The 12753-nt window shown below is 41.9% G+C and overlaps 1 protein-coding gene across 1 annotated transcript in view; it reads left to right on the top strand.

Moving 5' to 3' along the window:
* Nucleotides 1–12753, top strand: part of Mroh2b (maestro heat like repeat family member 2B) — a 58188-nt gene that overhangs the window by 40987 nt on the left and 4448 nt on the right. The window contains 13 exon segments of the mRNA XM_032896840.1: nt 231–320; nt 645–765; nt 2257–2354; nt 4095–4247; nt 6147–6304; nt 6806–6932; nt 7484–7508; nt 7511–7639; nt 7642–7669; nt 9185–9325; nt 9905–10019; nt 10569–10715; nt 10947–11129. Coding sequence (XP_032752731.1) covers nt 231–320; nt 645–765; nt 2257–2354; nt 4095–4247; nt 6147–6304; nt 6806–6932; nt 7484–7508; nt 7511–7639; nt 7642–7669; nt 9185–9325; nt 9905–10019; nt 10569–10715; nt 10947–11129 — 1515 coding nt within the window.

The following is a 12753-nucleotide window of genomic DNA, read 5'->3' as shown; positions in this document are numbered from 1 at the left end:
CCACTCACATTGACTGCCCAACTCCCCGACCTGTCTGCAGGTTAGACACAGTAACGAGAACCACCCACGCAGCATGCTCTGCTTACCCCACCTCGTAGTTTCCTTAGTTTACGTGCAGGTGGACACCCAGATATAGAAGAAGCAGAGAAGGGGTGGAAATTGAGGGAGATGGGAAGAAAAATCAAATGCAAATGAATACTAAGCAAAGACAGTCCTTCTTTGCCCAACAGCTTCTTCGGATGTGGCTTGTTTCCCAGAAAGAGTGGGAGAGAGAGAGAGCGTTCCAAGTCACCTCGAAAATCCTAACGAAAGATGTTGAGGCAAGTACTCCTTTAAGCAGAGAGTTGCATTGCTAGTGAACCGTAGGGTGGGGACGTCTGAGACTCTTGTCTGGTGGATCTCAGGTCCCAGAGTGAAGGGGTATGGCAAAGGCATGGGTGGCGCCGCAACTCCAGAGCTGAGCAAGCGCCAGTGGCTACTTTGGGCAACGCCACTCAGTCTTCCGCCGAGTCCCTAAGAAATCGGGTACCTTTTAGGTGTTCGAGATTGAATTTTATCCGGAGTCTGCAGAGGGAGAAGAATGGACTTAACCCTGTTGTACCTTCCAAGTCTCCCCTCACAAGGGTGCCTCCTTTATTCTCCAGGCACCACAGAATTTCCGAATCGGGTCTTTCCTTGGGCTTCTGGCTCCGCACTCCTGTGACACCCTGGCCACCATCCGTCAGGCAGCTACTAGCTCCATCATTGGTCTGCTGTGTGCAAAAGGTGAGGGAAAGGTAGAGAACACACAAGGAAAGAAGACACTTTGTTTCCTTAGCTTGTACTCCTTCTGGAACGAATCATTCTTTCAGGAATTACCTCCTGCCTGTCCAGACTCATACACGCACATCTCATACACACATAAACACACACTCGTACACACACAGAAACATACACACACAGACACAGATACAGAAACCTCATGCACACATTCTCATACACACAGACACAGGTACACACAGACACACAGATACACAAAAAGGAAAGAAAAAGATAGGAAGGAAGGAAGGAAGGAAGGAAGGAAGGAAGGAAGGAAGGAAGAAGAAGGAGGAGGAGGGAGGAGGGAGGAGGGAGGGAGGGAGGGGAGGGAGGGAGGGGAGGAAGCTAGACAGTCATGTCAGATAGGCACATGTTCAAAATCAGACAGAAATATCATTAGTAATTAATTAACATCACCATTTTGCTTTATCTAGCAACATAGAGGCAGGAAAAAGCATGTGTACTATTAAATATCAGCCAGGTACAAGTAACTAGTGTAACAATTAAGTACCCATGAATACCCAATACATTTTAAGACAGGAAATTAGATATTGAGAAATAGATCGGTACTTACACCACTAAAAGTCATAAAGTAGGGTTTTGCGATTAGGTGTATTTGATTCTTTGTGGGTTTTTTTTAATAAAAAAGAAAGGAAAAACAAAATAAAAATGAATGATGTCTCGCCACAGTGCAGCCTCGCCTGTATTGTAACTTACTCACTTTGGAGATCAGACTGACCTGGAACTCACAGTGTTCCATGTGCCTCTCCCTTTGGGTGGTGGGATTAAGGGTGTGCACCACCATGGCTTTGATCCAACTGATTCTAAGTCCATGTCTGTTCCATGGGGCTAGGCTGTCTCCCATAAAACGACCCAAAGTTCAGTTTCTACAGTTAATATGCATTCACATGACAAGCAAGAAGTCATTACTGTTCAGGTCTATTAATAAAGTCTTACCAATAACGAATTATACAGCCTCAGATGGATTTTACATTAAAATTGTTTCTCTTTAATTTTCCTCAAGGTAACTCACCACAAAATGAAACTTCAATAAGAACAGTAATGATAGAAGTTACTTAGGCCCTGGCATTGGTGGCAGACAAACACGGGTTCAAAGTCAGGCAACCCTATCTTTAGTAACTGTGTGACCTCAGGCAAATGACTTCACACCTCTCTGTCAGAGCTGTGAAAAACAGAAAACCTGCAAAAACAGAAACAGGATCTGAGAACATACCTCTGATAACCTCTATGGGTAGACATGGAGATCATCAGGTGCTGAGTAGCACAGAGCTACCTGTGGAAACTTTCCTTTACGGTCACTAGCTCAGCAGGCAGCCTTTTCCATGTTTAGTGAAAAAGCATCCAAGAGTCAAATCACTGTCACCTCAAAAGATAGCCAGACTTTTCAACTCCATTTGGATTTTTGAAACCCTGTCTTTCTCCCGTTGCTAACCATAGGCATTTACCAGGAGTCAGACAGACTACAAGGCTTGCAGGAAGAGCTGGACTCCCAGGATGAACAGGTCCAGATCAGGATATCCTCCAAAATTGCTAAGGTAATGATTGTGAAAGACTGGCCCCATAAACGACAGAAATCAGCTATTTCTGCCTTAATTTCTAAATGAGTAAGCTGGGCCGCCCTGGTATGAAGACAGCAAGGCAATGATTTAGATGTTCAAACAAGCCTTTCAGAGAGACCTTCTGTTCTGTCCACTACTAAATTGACTAACTTTGAGGACATGTTCCAAGTCCTTGGCCGTGATTAACGAGGCCATATGGGAAACATTCTGAAGCAAGTGGCCTCCGAAAGGGGGGGCCCTGGAGTAGAGCAGACAGAGAAAGTGTTTTCCAGCCAATCAGATGCACCCTCTGTACACTGCCTAAAGTATTCTCATCTTCTTCTTCTTCAGGCAATGAAAGATTGCAGCTTATTTCTTAGTTACTGTGAGGATTGATCGTTCAATTCTTTTATTCAGTCCTGGCTTCATTCACCTACCATCTCCTGAACGCACAGCATATGTGAAGATCAACTCTAGGCTCTAATAAAAGAACAATCAAAGTTATATTGCATCCTAATAAAGGAAGTCTGAAAAATAAATAAAACATCAACTAATAATAATTGAATAATTGAATAAAAGAAAACCAAGTAAGGGAATAAGGAATAGATTAGAGATGACTGCCTAGAGGGAAAGAGAGTCCAGTAAAGTCAACAAGGCACAACAGCGTGTGCACAGAGTGGAGGAGAGTGTCCCGACAGGGTGCATTTGTAGTGGAGGGTCTAAAAGGTCTGAAGGGTTGGTGGCCCCTATCGAGAGAGAGGGGTATGTGGGAAGGTAAGAACCAAATTACCAAAGTCACTTTGAAGGAAACTACAAGAATCCAGCTGTTAGGAGAGATAACTTGGACCAAGGTGGCGACAGTGGCAGAGAGAAGAAGAAACTGATGTGGATGGGGAAGAGGTGTTAGCCAAGGGCATATCACAGACGCCTGAGCAGTTTCTTTTGGAACTGTACAACTCACAAACTGGCCTTCATTAGCAACTATTCATGAAAAAAAACAGTTCATTATCTTCTCAGTGAAACATCATTAGACCACTTAACACGGAGGGGGGAGATGGTTGTGTGTAGGAATGTTGTCATGTCAATAAAGTACAGCCAACTCAAGATAGTTCAAGGCCCCAGAGGATGTCTCTGGGAACTCATTTAACCTGCAAACTTCTACCTGGCTGCCTACCCTCAGTTATGAGCTTTATATTCAGACATGGATGTTCACATCCACACACTGCTATCAATCAACAATCTGAACTCTCATACCTAGACACCAAAATTGCAGTTTTATTTCCTTGACCTTATTGACTGATCTTAATATAATGAAGAATGGGATTACTGCCAGCCACTTGGTTATTCATCATGGTTCTCAATATATGTGACAACTTCAGCTGCACTTGAAACATATATATATATACATATATATATATATATATATATTCATTCTTCTGTTTTCCTTCTGCAATATGCTATAACTTTATATTTGGATTTAGAGAAGAAATTGCCACAGCAGACTTGAGAATCAATATGTATAAAATGATAAAAGAGGCCAGGTAGCGTTTGCTTAGAGACAGAGAGTCAAGTGAGGTCTTATTTTCTCAGGTCTCTGTGGTTTCAGTCATATGCTGACCATTTAGAAAACACAGTCAGTGGTTTTCTGTTCTCCTAAAACATACCCCAGTCACAAGTTGAGGTATTTAGATCTAGGGTAAGGTATATGTGATCATGTATTTGTGGCTATATCCTCAGATTGTCTGCAAATTCATCCCCAATGAAGACATTCAGGCATTCTTGGAGGAAACACTGGATGGCCTAGAAACTCTCAACCCCATGTGCACAAGGGCTTGTGGCATATGGATGATAGCAGCCCTGAAGGAGCATGGCGCTTTGCTGGAAGATCAGGTGAACTGACAACCAGTCATGTAACAGAGCAGGATTGTAGCACCTCTGAAATGCCGAGTCATTTCCATTCTGTTCCCCCTCTAATCATTAGAGTCTAATGGGAAGCAGGCAAGAGCATTGGGGGAGGCTGGGGGCGGGGCTCAACAGAGTTCCAACCTGTATGTAAACAAGGTTGGATGGTCTAGCTAAATCTTGGATTACACTTTCAAAACACAATAATGCTTGGGAGATGAAGGCAGAAGATTCAAAGTTCAAGGCCATCATTAGCTACATATGAACTACACACACACACACACACACACACACACACACACACACACACACACACACACACACACACACACACACACACACACACTTGAAATAGGCCCTACTCTATCTGGAAAAAGAGAAAAGCTCTAGCCTTGAGAAATTAGATTAATAGATTCGGGTTGAGAATGGATAGGTGGATACATCTAAGATTGTCACCAAGCCCTGGGAGGATCTCCCTTCACTGCTGTTCCTCATATTGCTCTTTTCACACCTCATGAGGGTGTATTATCTAGTAAGCAAGACTGTCAGTGGGTTGAGGAAAGTGTTCTGTCCTGTGTCACAGCGGGGAACTTAAGCAAAAGAACAGAATTTAAATGCGGGAGCCCCTGCTAAGTGCCCCAAATGGAAGCACTGTATCCTGACTCCTCAAGTCAAACACAGAACACACCCTACTCCAAGATTAAGAGCAAGAAAACTGAACCAAATGGGAGCATCTCAGAAGGAAAGAGGTTCTAATTCCCATATCCCTTTGTCAAAATTCCCAACTACACAGCTCTGAGTAAGGTTACTAGAAACTATTCCTGTCCAACTTATAATCCAGTAATTTTTTTTAAAAAACATGGCAAACTATGTGTTAGGCATGAGGCTAAATTATGGTTGATAAATATATGATAGTTATGTGTTCATATGTGATTGGCATAAGTGTTTGGTTCACAGAATGTGGTAAATATTTTGAAAAGGATAGTAAATCCTCCCCAATTATCATTAAACTGGGACTTTGAGATAATCGTTGTAAGGGATATTTGTAATACTTTCTGAATAATTGAGAAACTGTTATGCTTATGACAAGCATTATGCTTACAATAAAAATTTAATTTAAATATCTATACAAAACAAGAAAGGGAAACTGTAAAGGCAAAATATCTTTGCATATTTACATGCCCTTGCCTATATTGAAAATCTGAATACATATACAGTGTAGATAGATAGATAGATAGATAGATAGATAGATAGATAGATAGATAGATAGGTAGATAGATATAGACATCGATATATAGATATATCGATATATAGTATATATAGATATATAGATATATAGACATCTCCCTGGTCAGCATTCAAATTTAGGAAAGTGGCTGGGTTTTCATGCCCTCTGGAGTTGGCTCATCTCTTCTGTGAGGTCTTCTCCTTTTATCACCCCTGTCCTCGTGCTTCTCACTTTTACATTTGTACTGTGTCCTTTCTGACCAGGATGCCCCTGCTCTACCATCTCTGTGAGATTGCTGCAGCCCTTTAAGACCAGACTCCTCCAAAATGCTCCAGTTGCTTCTAGACCACCTGGAACCCACTCCTTCGGGTAGATGACTGAAGTCCTTTATTAGACCCCTCCTTCTGTCACAAAAGGGCTGCATCTTTTTTTATATTCCCCAACAGGAGATTCCAGTGCCCAGCATAGTGTGTCCTTTCTCTAGTGTTCACAAAGGTTCACCAGCAATACTGAGGAGAAATGAGTTGTGCGGACAAAACCATCACTGCCTTTGAAGTTATTGGCAATTCGTCAACCGCCCACTGCAGTGTGGATGGTACCTTCCTTGTGCTGTTCACGTAGAGAGAGATGATGACAGCTTCATGGTTTTTTTTCCTTAGCTTCTGGAGATCCTGAGCACCATTTACCATCACATGCCTGTCCTCAGACAGAAGGAGGAAAGTTTCCAGTTTATGCTAGAAGCTATCTCTCAGATCGCCAGCTTTCACACAGATGCGGTCGTTAACAGCCTGCTACAGAAGCCTCTGCCCTTTGACAGGTAGAGTCTTCATGCATCTGGTCCTTTCTCCCAGAAAAGGCCATCTAACAAGGCGCCGGGAAGGATACTTTATTTGAAAGATGGCGAAGGTTGAAAACATTCCACCCGAACGACAATTTTAAAATTGATATTCGAACCACATGTGATATTTTTCTAGACCTTTCATTGAATAAGAAAGAACTCTCATCTTAAAATAGAAATAAATGCATCGCGTTTGTAATAAGAATAAGTAAATGTTGAAAGTGAATATTCCTACTTTTTCTGATCCTGTAGACTGTACCAGTGTGGGTGAAAAGTTTCCATCTGTTGGACATTTACATGCCTATCCGAGGCCAAGATGCTGGGCTGTTAACCAAGCCATCATTACTGCCTCTTGATGTATCTGTTTGCCTTTGCATATGTAATTATCATCATAATGTGGTTTTAAAGTAGGTCGGATAGAAAAGCTCAACATCCAGAGAATTGTGCCTTACCTGTCGACTTCCTGACTTGTCACCATAGAGACACAAAGACGTTGTGGAAGGCATTGGCTGAAAACCCAGCCTCCAGCAGCAAACTCATGAGAGCCCTGATCAAGAAACTGGAAGCCCGGTTAGAGGATGATATAGCTGGGACAGATGCGATCTCGGTAAGTTGGACTTTTGGTCACTTGCCTCTGTCTCTGATCTACTCTGTGACCTGCTCCCACCTGCTCCCAGGTAACGGAGCATTTACCACACTTCTAATGCACCCGAATTTTAATTATTGTCTAGTTCATGTTGAACAAACATGGCGGCAGTGTAGTCCGTCTTCATCATTTTTGGAGGCAAATTCTCATCAGCCCCAAAGAAAATATATTTCCAAGTTAGTCTTCAAATATTTCGACAGGAGCACTGTTGTTAATTTTGTTTGTTTGTTGAAAAGTCTCCTATGCTGGGAAACATGTCATACTCTACAGCGTGTCTACCCTAAGTCATGACACCAGTATGAGAGTCCTAAGAAACGTAGCCTGTTGAGTAGTTTAGAGACCAGTTTATGTTCCTTTTTGTGTTTGTTTTTACCATGGGCATGCTTAAATTAGAAAACAGTTCCTGAAAGAAAGTCTGTAGCTTTCTGTACAAGTTTCTGTAGCAACCTAGTGGGGTGAAAATGGCCTCGGAGGAAAAAGAGTGCTTAACGGAGAGGTCCCTTGTCCTTCAGGTGGCCTGCGCTATGTATGAAGTGATCTTAACGGGGCTCAGATCACTCACTTGTATCCAGAGCTGTTCACCCTCCTCCTGAAGCTGGTCAGCTGCTCCCTGGGCCAGAAAATGCCAACGTCTACCCTCAGTCAAAGGCGGCGAGTGATGCAACTTGGGAAAGGCAGCAGTTCCCAGACCCTTGCAAGCACGTGGCCCCTCAGGAAAAGATCGGTTCTGATCCCAGACTCCCAAAGAGGGGCTGTGGAACTCAGACTCTGTGCCTTCTGCCCTGGTATCAAACCCAGGGGAACAAAAAACGAATGGAACAAACAAGGCTTCGGCATCCTTTACCCGTGACTTGAGGCCGGTGGCTCATTTTCCTGAGCCAATGTCCAAGGTCACAGTAGAAGCAAGGGCTGTGCTTTCTTTCTGAAAGGGAAAACACTGTTACCCTTGTGGGGATCTTTCTAGGAAAACAATATTCCATCTAATCTAAGACTTTAGCAATTGAAAAAAAAGCAATATCCATCTGTATAAAGTAAAACGTTGGTGGTTTCTTTCTTTCCTTTAAAAATCACTTTATTTAAAAAAATTTAATATGTTTACCATGATTCTCTTCTTCCAACTTCTCCCAGACCCTCCCAACCTCCCTACCCACCAACCTTATTCTCTCTCTCTCTCTCTCTCTCTCTCTCTCTCTCTCTCTCTCACTCTCTCACACACACACACACACACACACACACACACACAACACACACACACACTGACCAAAAATGAAAACAAAAACAAAAACTTAAGCCAAAAGGAAAAAAAAGATAAAATAAAACAAAAAAAATCCACAAAAAACATGGAATTCATTATTTTGGGGTTTCGAGGCAGGGTTTTTCTATGTAGCTCTGGCTGTCCTGAAACTTACTCTCTAGACCAGACTGTCCTGGAACTCAGAAATCCACCTGCCTCTTCCTCCTGAGTGATGGGATTAAAGCTGTGTGTGGGCTACTACAACAAACTTATATTTCCTTTATTTTTAAATGTCTGATTTGTGTTCATCAAGAATATAAATTACATTGAATTCAAATATATATAATTGAATATAAATAATTTGAATATAAATAATTGAATCTGAATGTGAATAAATTGAATTGAATGAGAATTGTAGGGTACAGATTCTTTCTTTCTATCATGTCATTCTGTTTCCCTGACTTTCTGCATAGCTTTTTGTTCCAATGTCAAATCATAATGCAACATTTTAAAGGACATTTTAAACAGCGTTTAGACTCCACACATGCTGTAATACGTGTAACTTCACCAAACCTACAGCAGTATACTAGATTTAAATGCATTTTAAATGCTATACATGAATGCAAGCGTGTGTGTGTGTGTGTGTGTGTGTGTGTGTGTGTGTGTGTGTGTGTGTGAATGCACCGACAACAGCAGCTATACCATGGCAACTGATGAGTTCAGAGTTCAAGTAATTCCACTTAATTGTTTGATTTTCCTCACGGGCAGTTCACTAGGCTTTATGTTCTTATCTATTGGCTCACCACATGCCCTGTTGTCACCTCTGACCGCAAGACTGAAGAGTGAAAATAGGGCTGTCTTATTTTCATCTTGAACCACGTCCACTAATCTACAGCTGAGAGAGGCTTACAAGAAGTAGGAAGAGTCAACCTCTCATGGAGGATTAGTTTACTTCTATGACTTCTGCTGTCTCTTCTAGACTCTCAACTGCGACTCTGAAATGCCTGCAAACACAAGCCATGAAAGAAGGCCTTGCAAAAGAATCTGATGAAGGAGACAATTTATGGACCCTCCTTAGCAATCCTGATACCCATCACATAGGCGTGTGTGCGCTGGCCAGGTAATGTGCTGGTGATCTAGAATGGATGCAAGAGAGAACACATATAGAATGAAGGCACAGCACACAGTTGGTAATCAGGTCATTGCAAAGGGAGAAAGATCCCCCTTGGGGAAAGAGGGGAGCAATGTGGTAGTTTTGGCTCCAAACTTAACACTTCTCACCAAAAATAAAATGAAAGTAAATCAAGTGAATTAACTTACATAAACTAAATTAAATTCACCACTTGGATGGGTCATCTTAAAATGTAAGGCCCGGCAGTCTTTCATCTAATATTTCTGTTGAGATGAAAGTACTGACTTGAAAAACCTGTAAATACACTATGACTTATTCCAATATTTAGGGCAGTGGCTCTCAACACTCCAGATGCAGCCACCCTTTACTACAGTGTCTCATGCTGTGGTGACCCCAACCATACAATTATTTTTGTTGCTTCTTCATAACTGTAATTCCAATACTGTTACAAATCATAATGTAAAATGTTTTTCAGGGATAGTGGTTCATAAAAGGAGTTGCAATCCACAGTTAAGAACTTCTGATGTAGTGGGAAATTAAGCCCCTTTTAACATTTGTGTTTTCCAGGAGCATGGCAGTCTGGCAACATGGTGTCATACTGGATATCATGGAACACCTACTCTCATCTCTCACCTCCTCCTCTGAGAACTACCGGATAACAGGCATGGCATTCTTCTCTGAGGCAAGGAAAAATACTCAACAGAGCATGTTCACTAGTCCCTTACATTTCTCATGTAGGACATGTAGCTTAGGGGTATGTGGAACCACAGAAGGAGCCCTTTAAAGGGAGTTGCAGTACTGAAGGGACACATTTCAAAGGTGCACAAGCAGGCAGTGAAAGAGAAAGGAAAACCCTCTCACAACCATCTCCTGCCTCTTCAAGGGATGATAATAAATGTGAGGGGAACAAAATGCAAAGTCAGCATGTCATTAGCCCTTTCCCTGGCTTAAGGGCTAGTCAACCTAGGGAAGGAACGGGATCAGTAACTTCTATCTTTGCTGCTACTTGAGTAAATCCTCCTATCTAGATAGTCCATTCTCCATTACCTTGACCTATGGGTAGCTCACATCCGGAACTCAGCCACCACAAGATTTGCTGGTTCACTTGAGGGCTCCCTTCTTCCACTCCACAGCAGTAAGAAGCCATCTCTAACTGTAGCTAGATGCCTTTAGCCATCCCCTCAAGGGAAGGGACTCCCTTAAATAAAGGAGAGGGGTTTGTTGGTTTCAGCTTATGAAGGAGCCAATCCTTTGGAAGCATGGAAATCTTCGAGATGTACTGATTTTTATGGATCAGAATACCAGGGATTCCAACGCTATTCTGAGGCAAATGGCTATCCGAGGCCTGGGCAACACAGCATGCGGGGCTCCTCACAAGGTAAGAGGCATTCTTGGGGGAAAGGATTTGTTTAAGTAGAGTTTCAAGGTTATAATCTAGCCATCTGGTAGCCTCATGGAAACCAGGTGAATTAATTAAATTAACAGCTTTGGGTTGAAGTACGTGTGCTCATAACCCAAATTTTAGCCACTATTCCCACCCGGAAGTTGCTACCCTATTCAAGAGACACACGATCATTTTATAGATCAAGAGACCTTGTTTTCATCACAGGTGAGGAAGCATAAGCAGATAATGTTAGAATGTATCATCAGAGGCCTGTACCACCTGGCTCGCACGGAAGTTGTCTGTGAAAGCTTGAAAGCTCTGAAAAAGATCCTAGAGCTGCTCACAGAAAGAGACATCAGCCTCTACTTCAAGGAAATCGTGCTACAAACAAGAACGTTCTTTGAAGACGTAAGTGATCCTATTCGGGAATCTCCCTTCCCTGGAAGAAGTGAGTGAACAGTGGCCCGTTCTGGTAGTGCTTAGAGAAGATTGTGGGTGTCCCACCACACTTTGTGGCCATTCCAGAGAGCCTCCACAAGTGGTTCCCATACAGGCTGCTGACTCCCAATGTCCCTCTACCCAAGCACACTCCCTAACCCTGAAAACGCAACTGATCTAAGAGAGCGGGATAGAATTATTACAGAGGAATCTAGCCCTGGGAAGAAACTTGAACAAATTCCTCAGAGTCCTCACTTTACAAAAGGTTTGAGTACCACTTGCCTGGGAGGGCAGGACACCCACAAATGCTCCTTTCTTTCCTCAATTCCCTTTCTGATTCTCACTCCCTATGTTTGTCTCCTGTGTTTATCTCCCAAATAAACTGCTCACAACTCATTTGCTTTAGGGAATACAGAAATCGGGACAATTCCTAGTTCCTCCAACACGATCTGTTCCACTTCCCGAATTCAAAGACTCTTTTCAACTCATGAACCAAATCCAGCTCACATTCGGCATTTGTCAATAGAGTTTTGTAGGAATACAGCCACACTCGCTGATAGCATATTGCCCATAGCGGCTTTCACAGTCTCCCTGCAGAGCCGATAACTGATGAAGGGGCCCTGAGGCTTATAAATTGTAATTTATTTGACTGATCACCAAAGATCACTAAGCAATCTTAGATGAAGGGGACTCATTTCTTTTCTGTATTCTACAAACTTGTATCTTAGTATTCATGTTTTGTTTAGTCACTGCTGTGGATGTAAAAATCTGTTTCACAACAACTTCTTCAAACTAATATTTTTATAATCTATAAATTCTCCTCATGTCCTGTTACCTGAGGAGCTGGGGAACTGCTAGCTTCCCTCTCTAGTGTTGCCTTCATAAACATTAAGCCTCATTAAATTACTTATTTATCTTCTGGTCTCCCGACTGAAAACATATATTCCCTCCACTGTTCTTCACAAACCTAATCTTTCTATTCATTATATATTTTATAGAAAACTGAGTTAAATCTCCTATTGAGTCCTGAGGAGTATCAAATAGAATTTAAAGAAAAACTTCCTTTCAAGTACAACATTGCCCTATTTATTTACTGCAGAATCTTAATAATTCCCTTCCTTTCTGAAACTTTGGTGGCTTGTTAGCTTTAGGTTTTAATTGCATAAAATTTTAAGTTATTGTTTTAATTTTTATGTGTAATTCCCAAGTGTTGTATTTTAACATCCCATTCTTTGTTTATATTCTAGCGTGACCTGGCATGGGAAAACAGCTCTCTGCCTATTTTTTCCCAACCATTTTCCTTATTTAACATCAGCTTAATTCCCAAGTTATCCTCAAAAATGCTTACTGATCTCCCACCCAATGTAGAATTTTCTGGAAAAAAAAAAAAGTTCCCCTTTTCACTCCACAGATAATTGATGTCAATCTTTAGCAATGGAATAACTGAAATCTGACTTTCAGGCCCAATCTGTTAGCGTTCCTGGGTTCTTGCTGAAATAATAATATTTCTCTTGGCTCCGAGCCCCAAGACAAGACGTCTTAACAATTTCAAAGCAATGTCGCCCCGTACTATTATAAAAGAAAAAATATGCAA

Source organism: Rattus rattus, chromosome 3 (genome assembly GCF_011064425.1).
Source record: "Rattus rattus isolate New Zealand chromosome 3, Rrattus_CSIRO_v1, whole genome shotgun sequence".
NCBI classification, from domain to species: Eukaryota; Metazoa; Chordata; class Mammalia; order Rodentia; family Muridae; genus Rattus; species Rattus rattus.
Note: the sequence above shows the minus strand (reverse complement) of the source record. Positions and strands in the feature narration are given on the sequence as shown.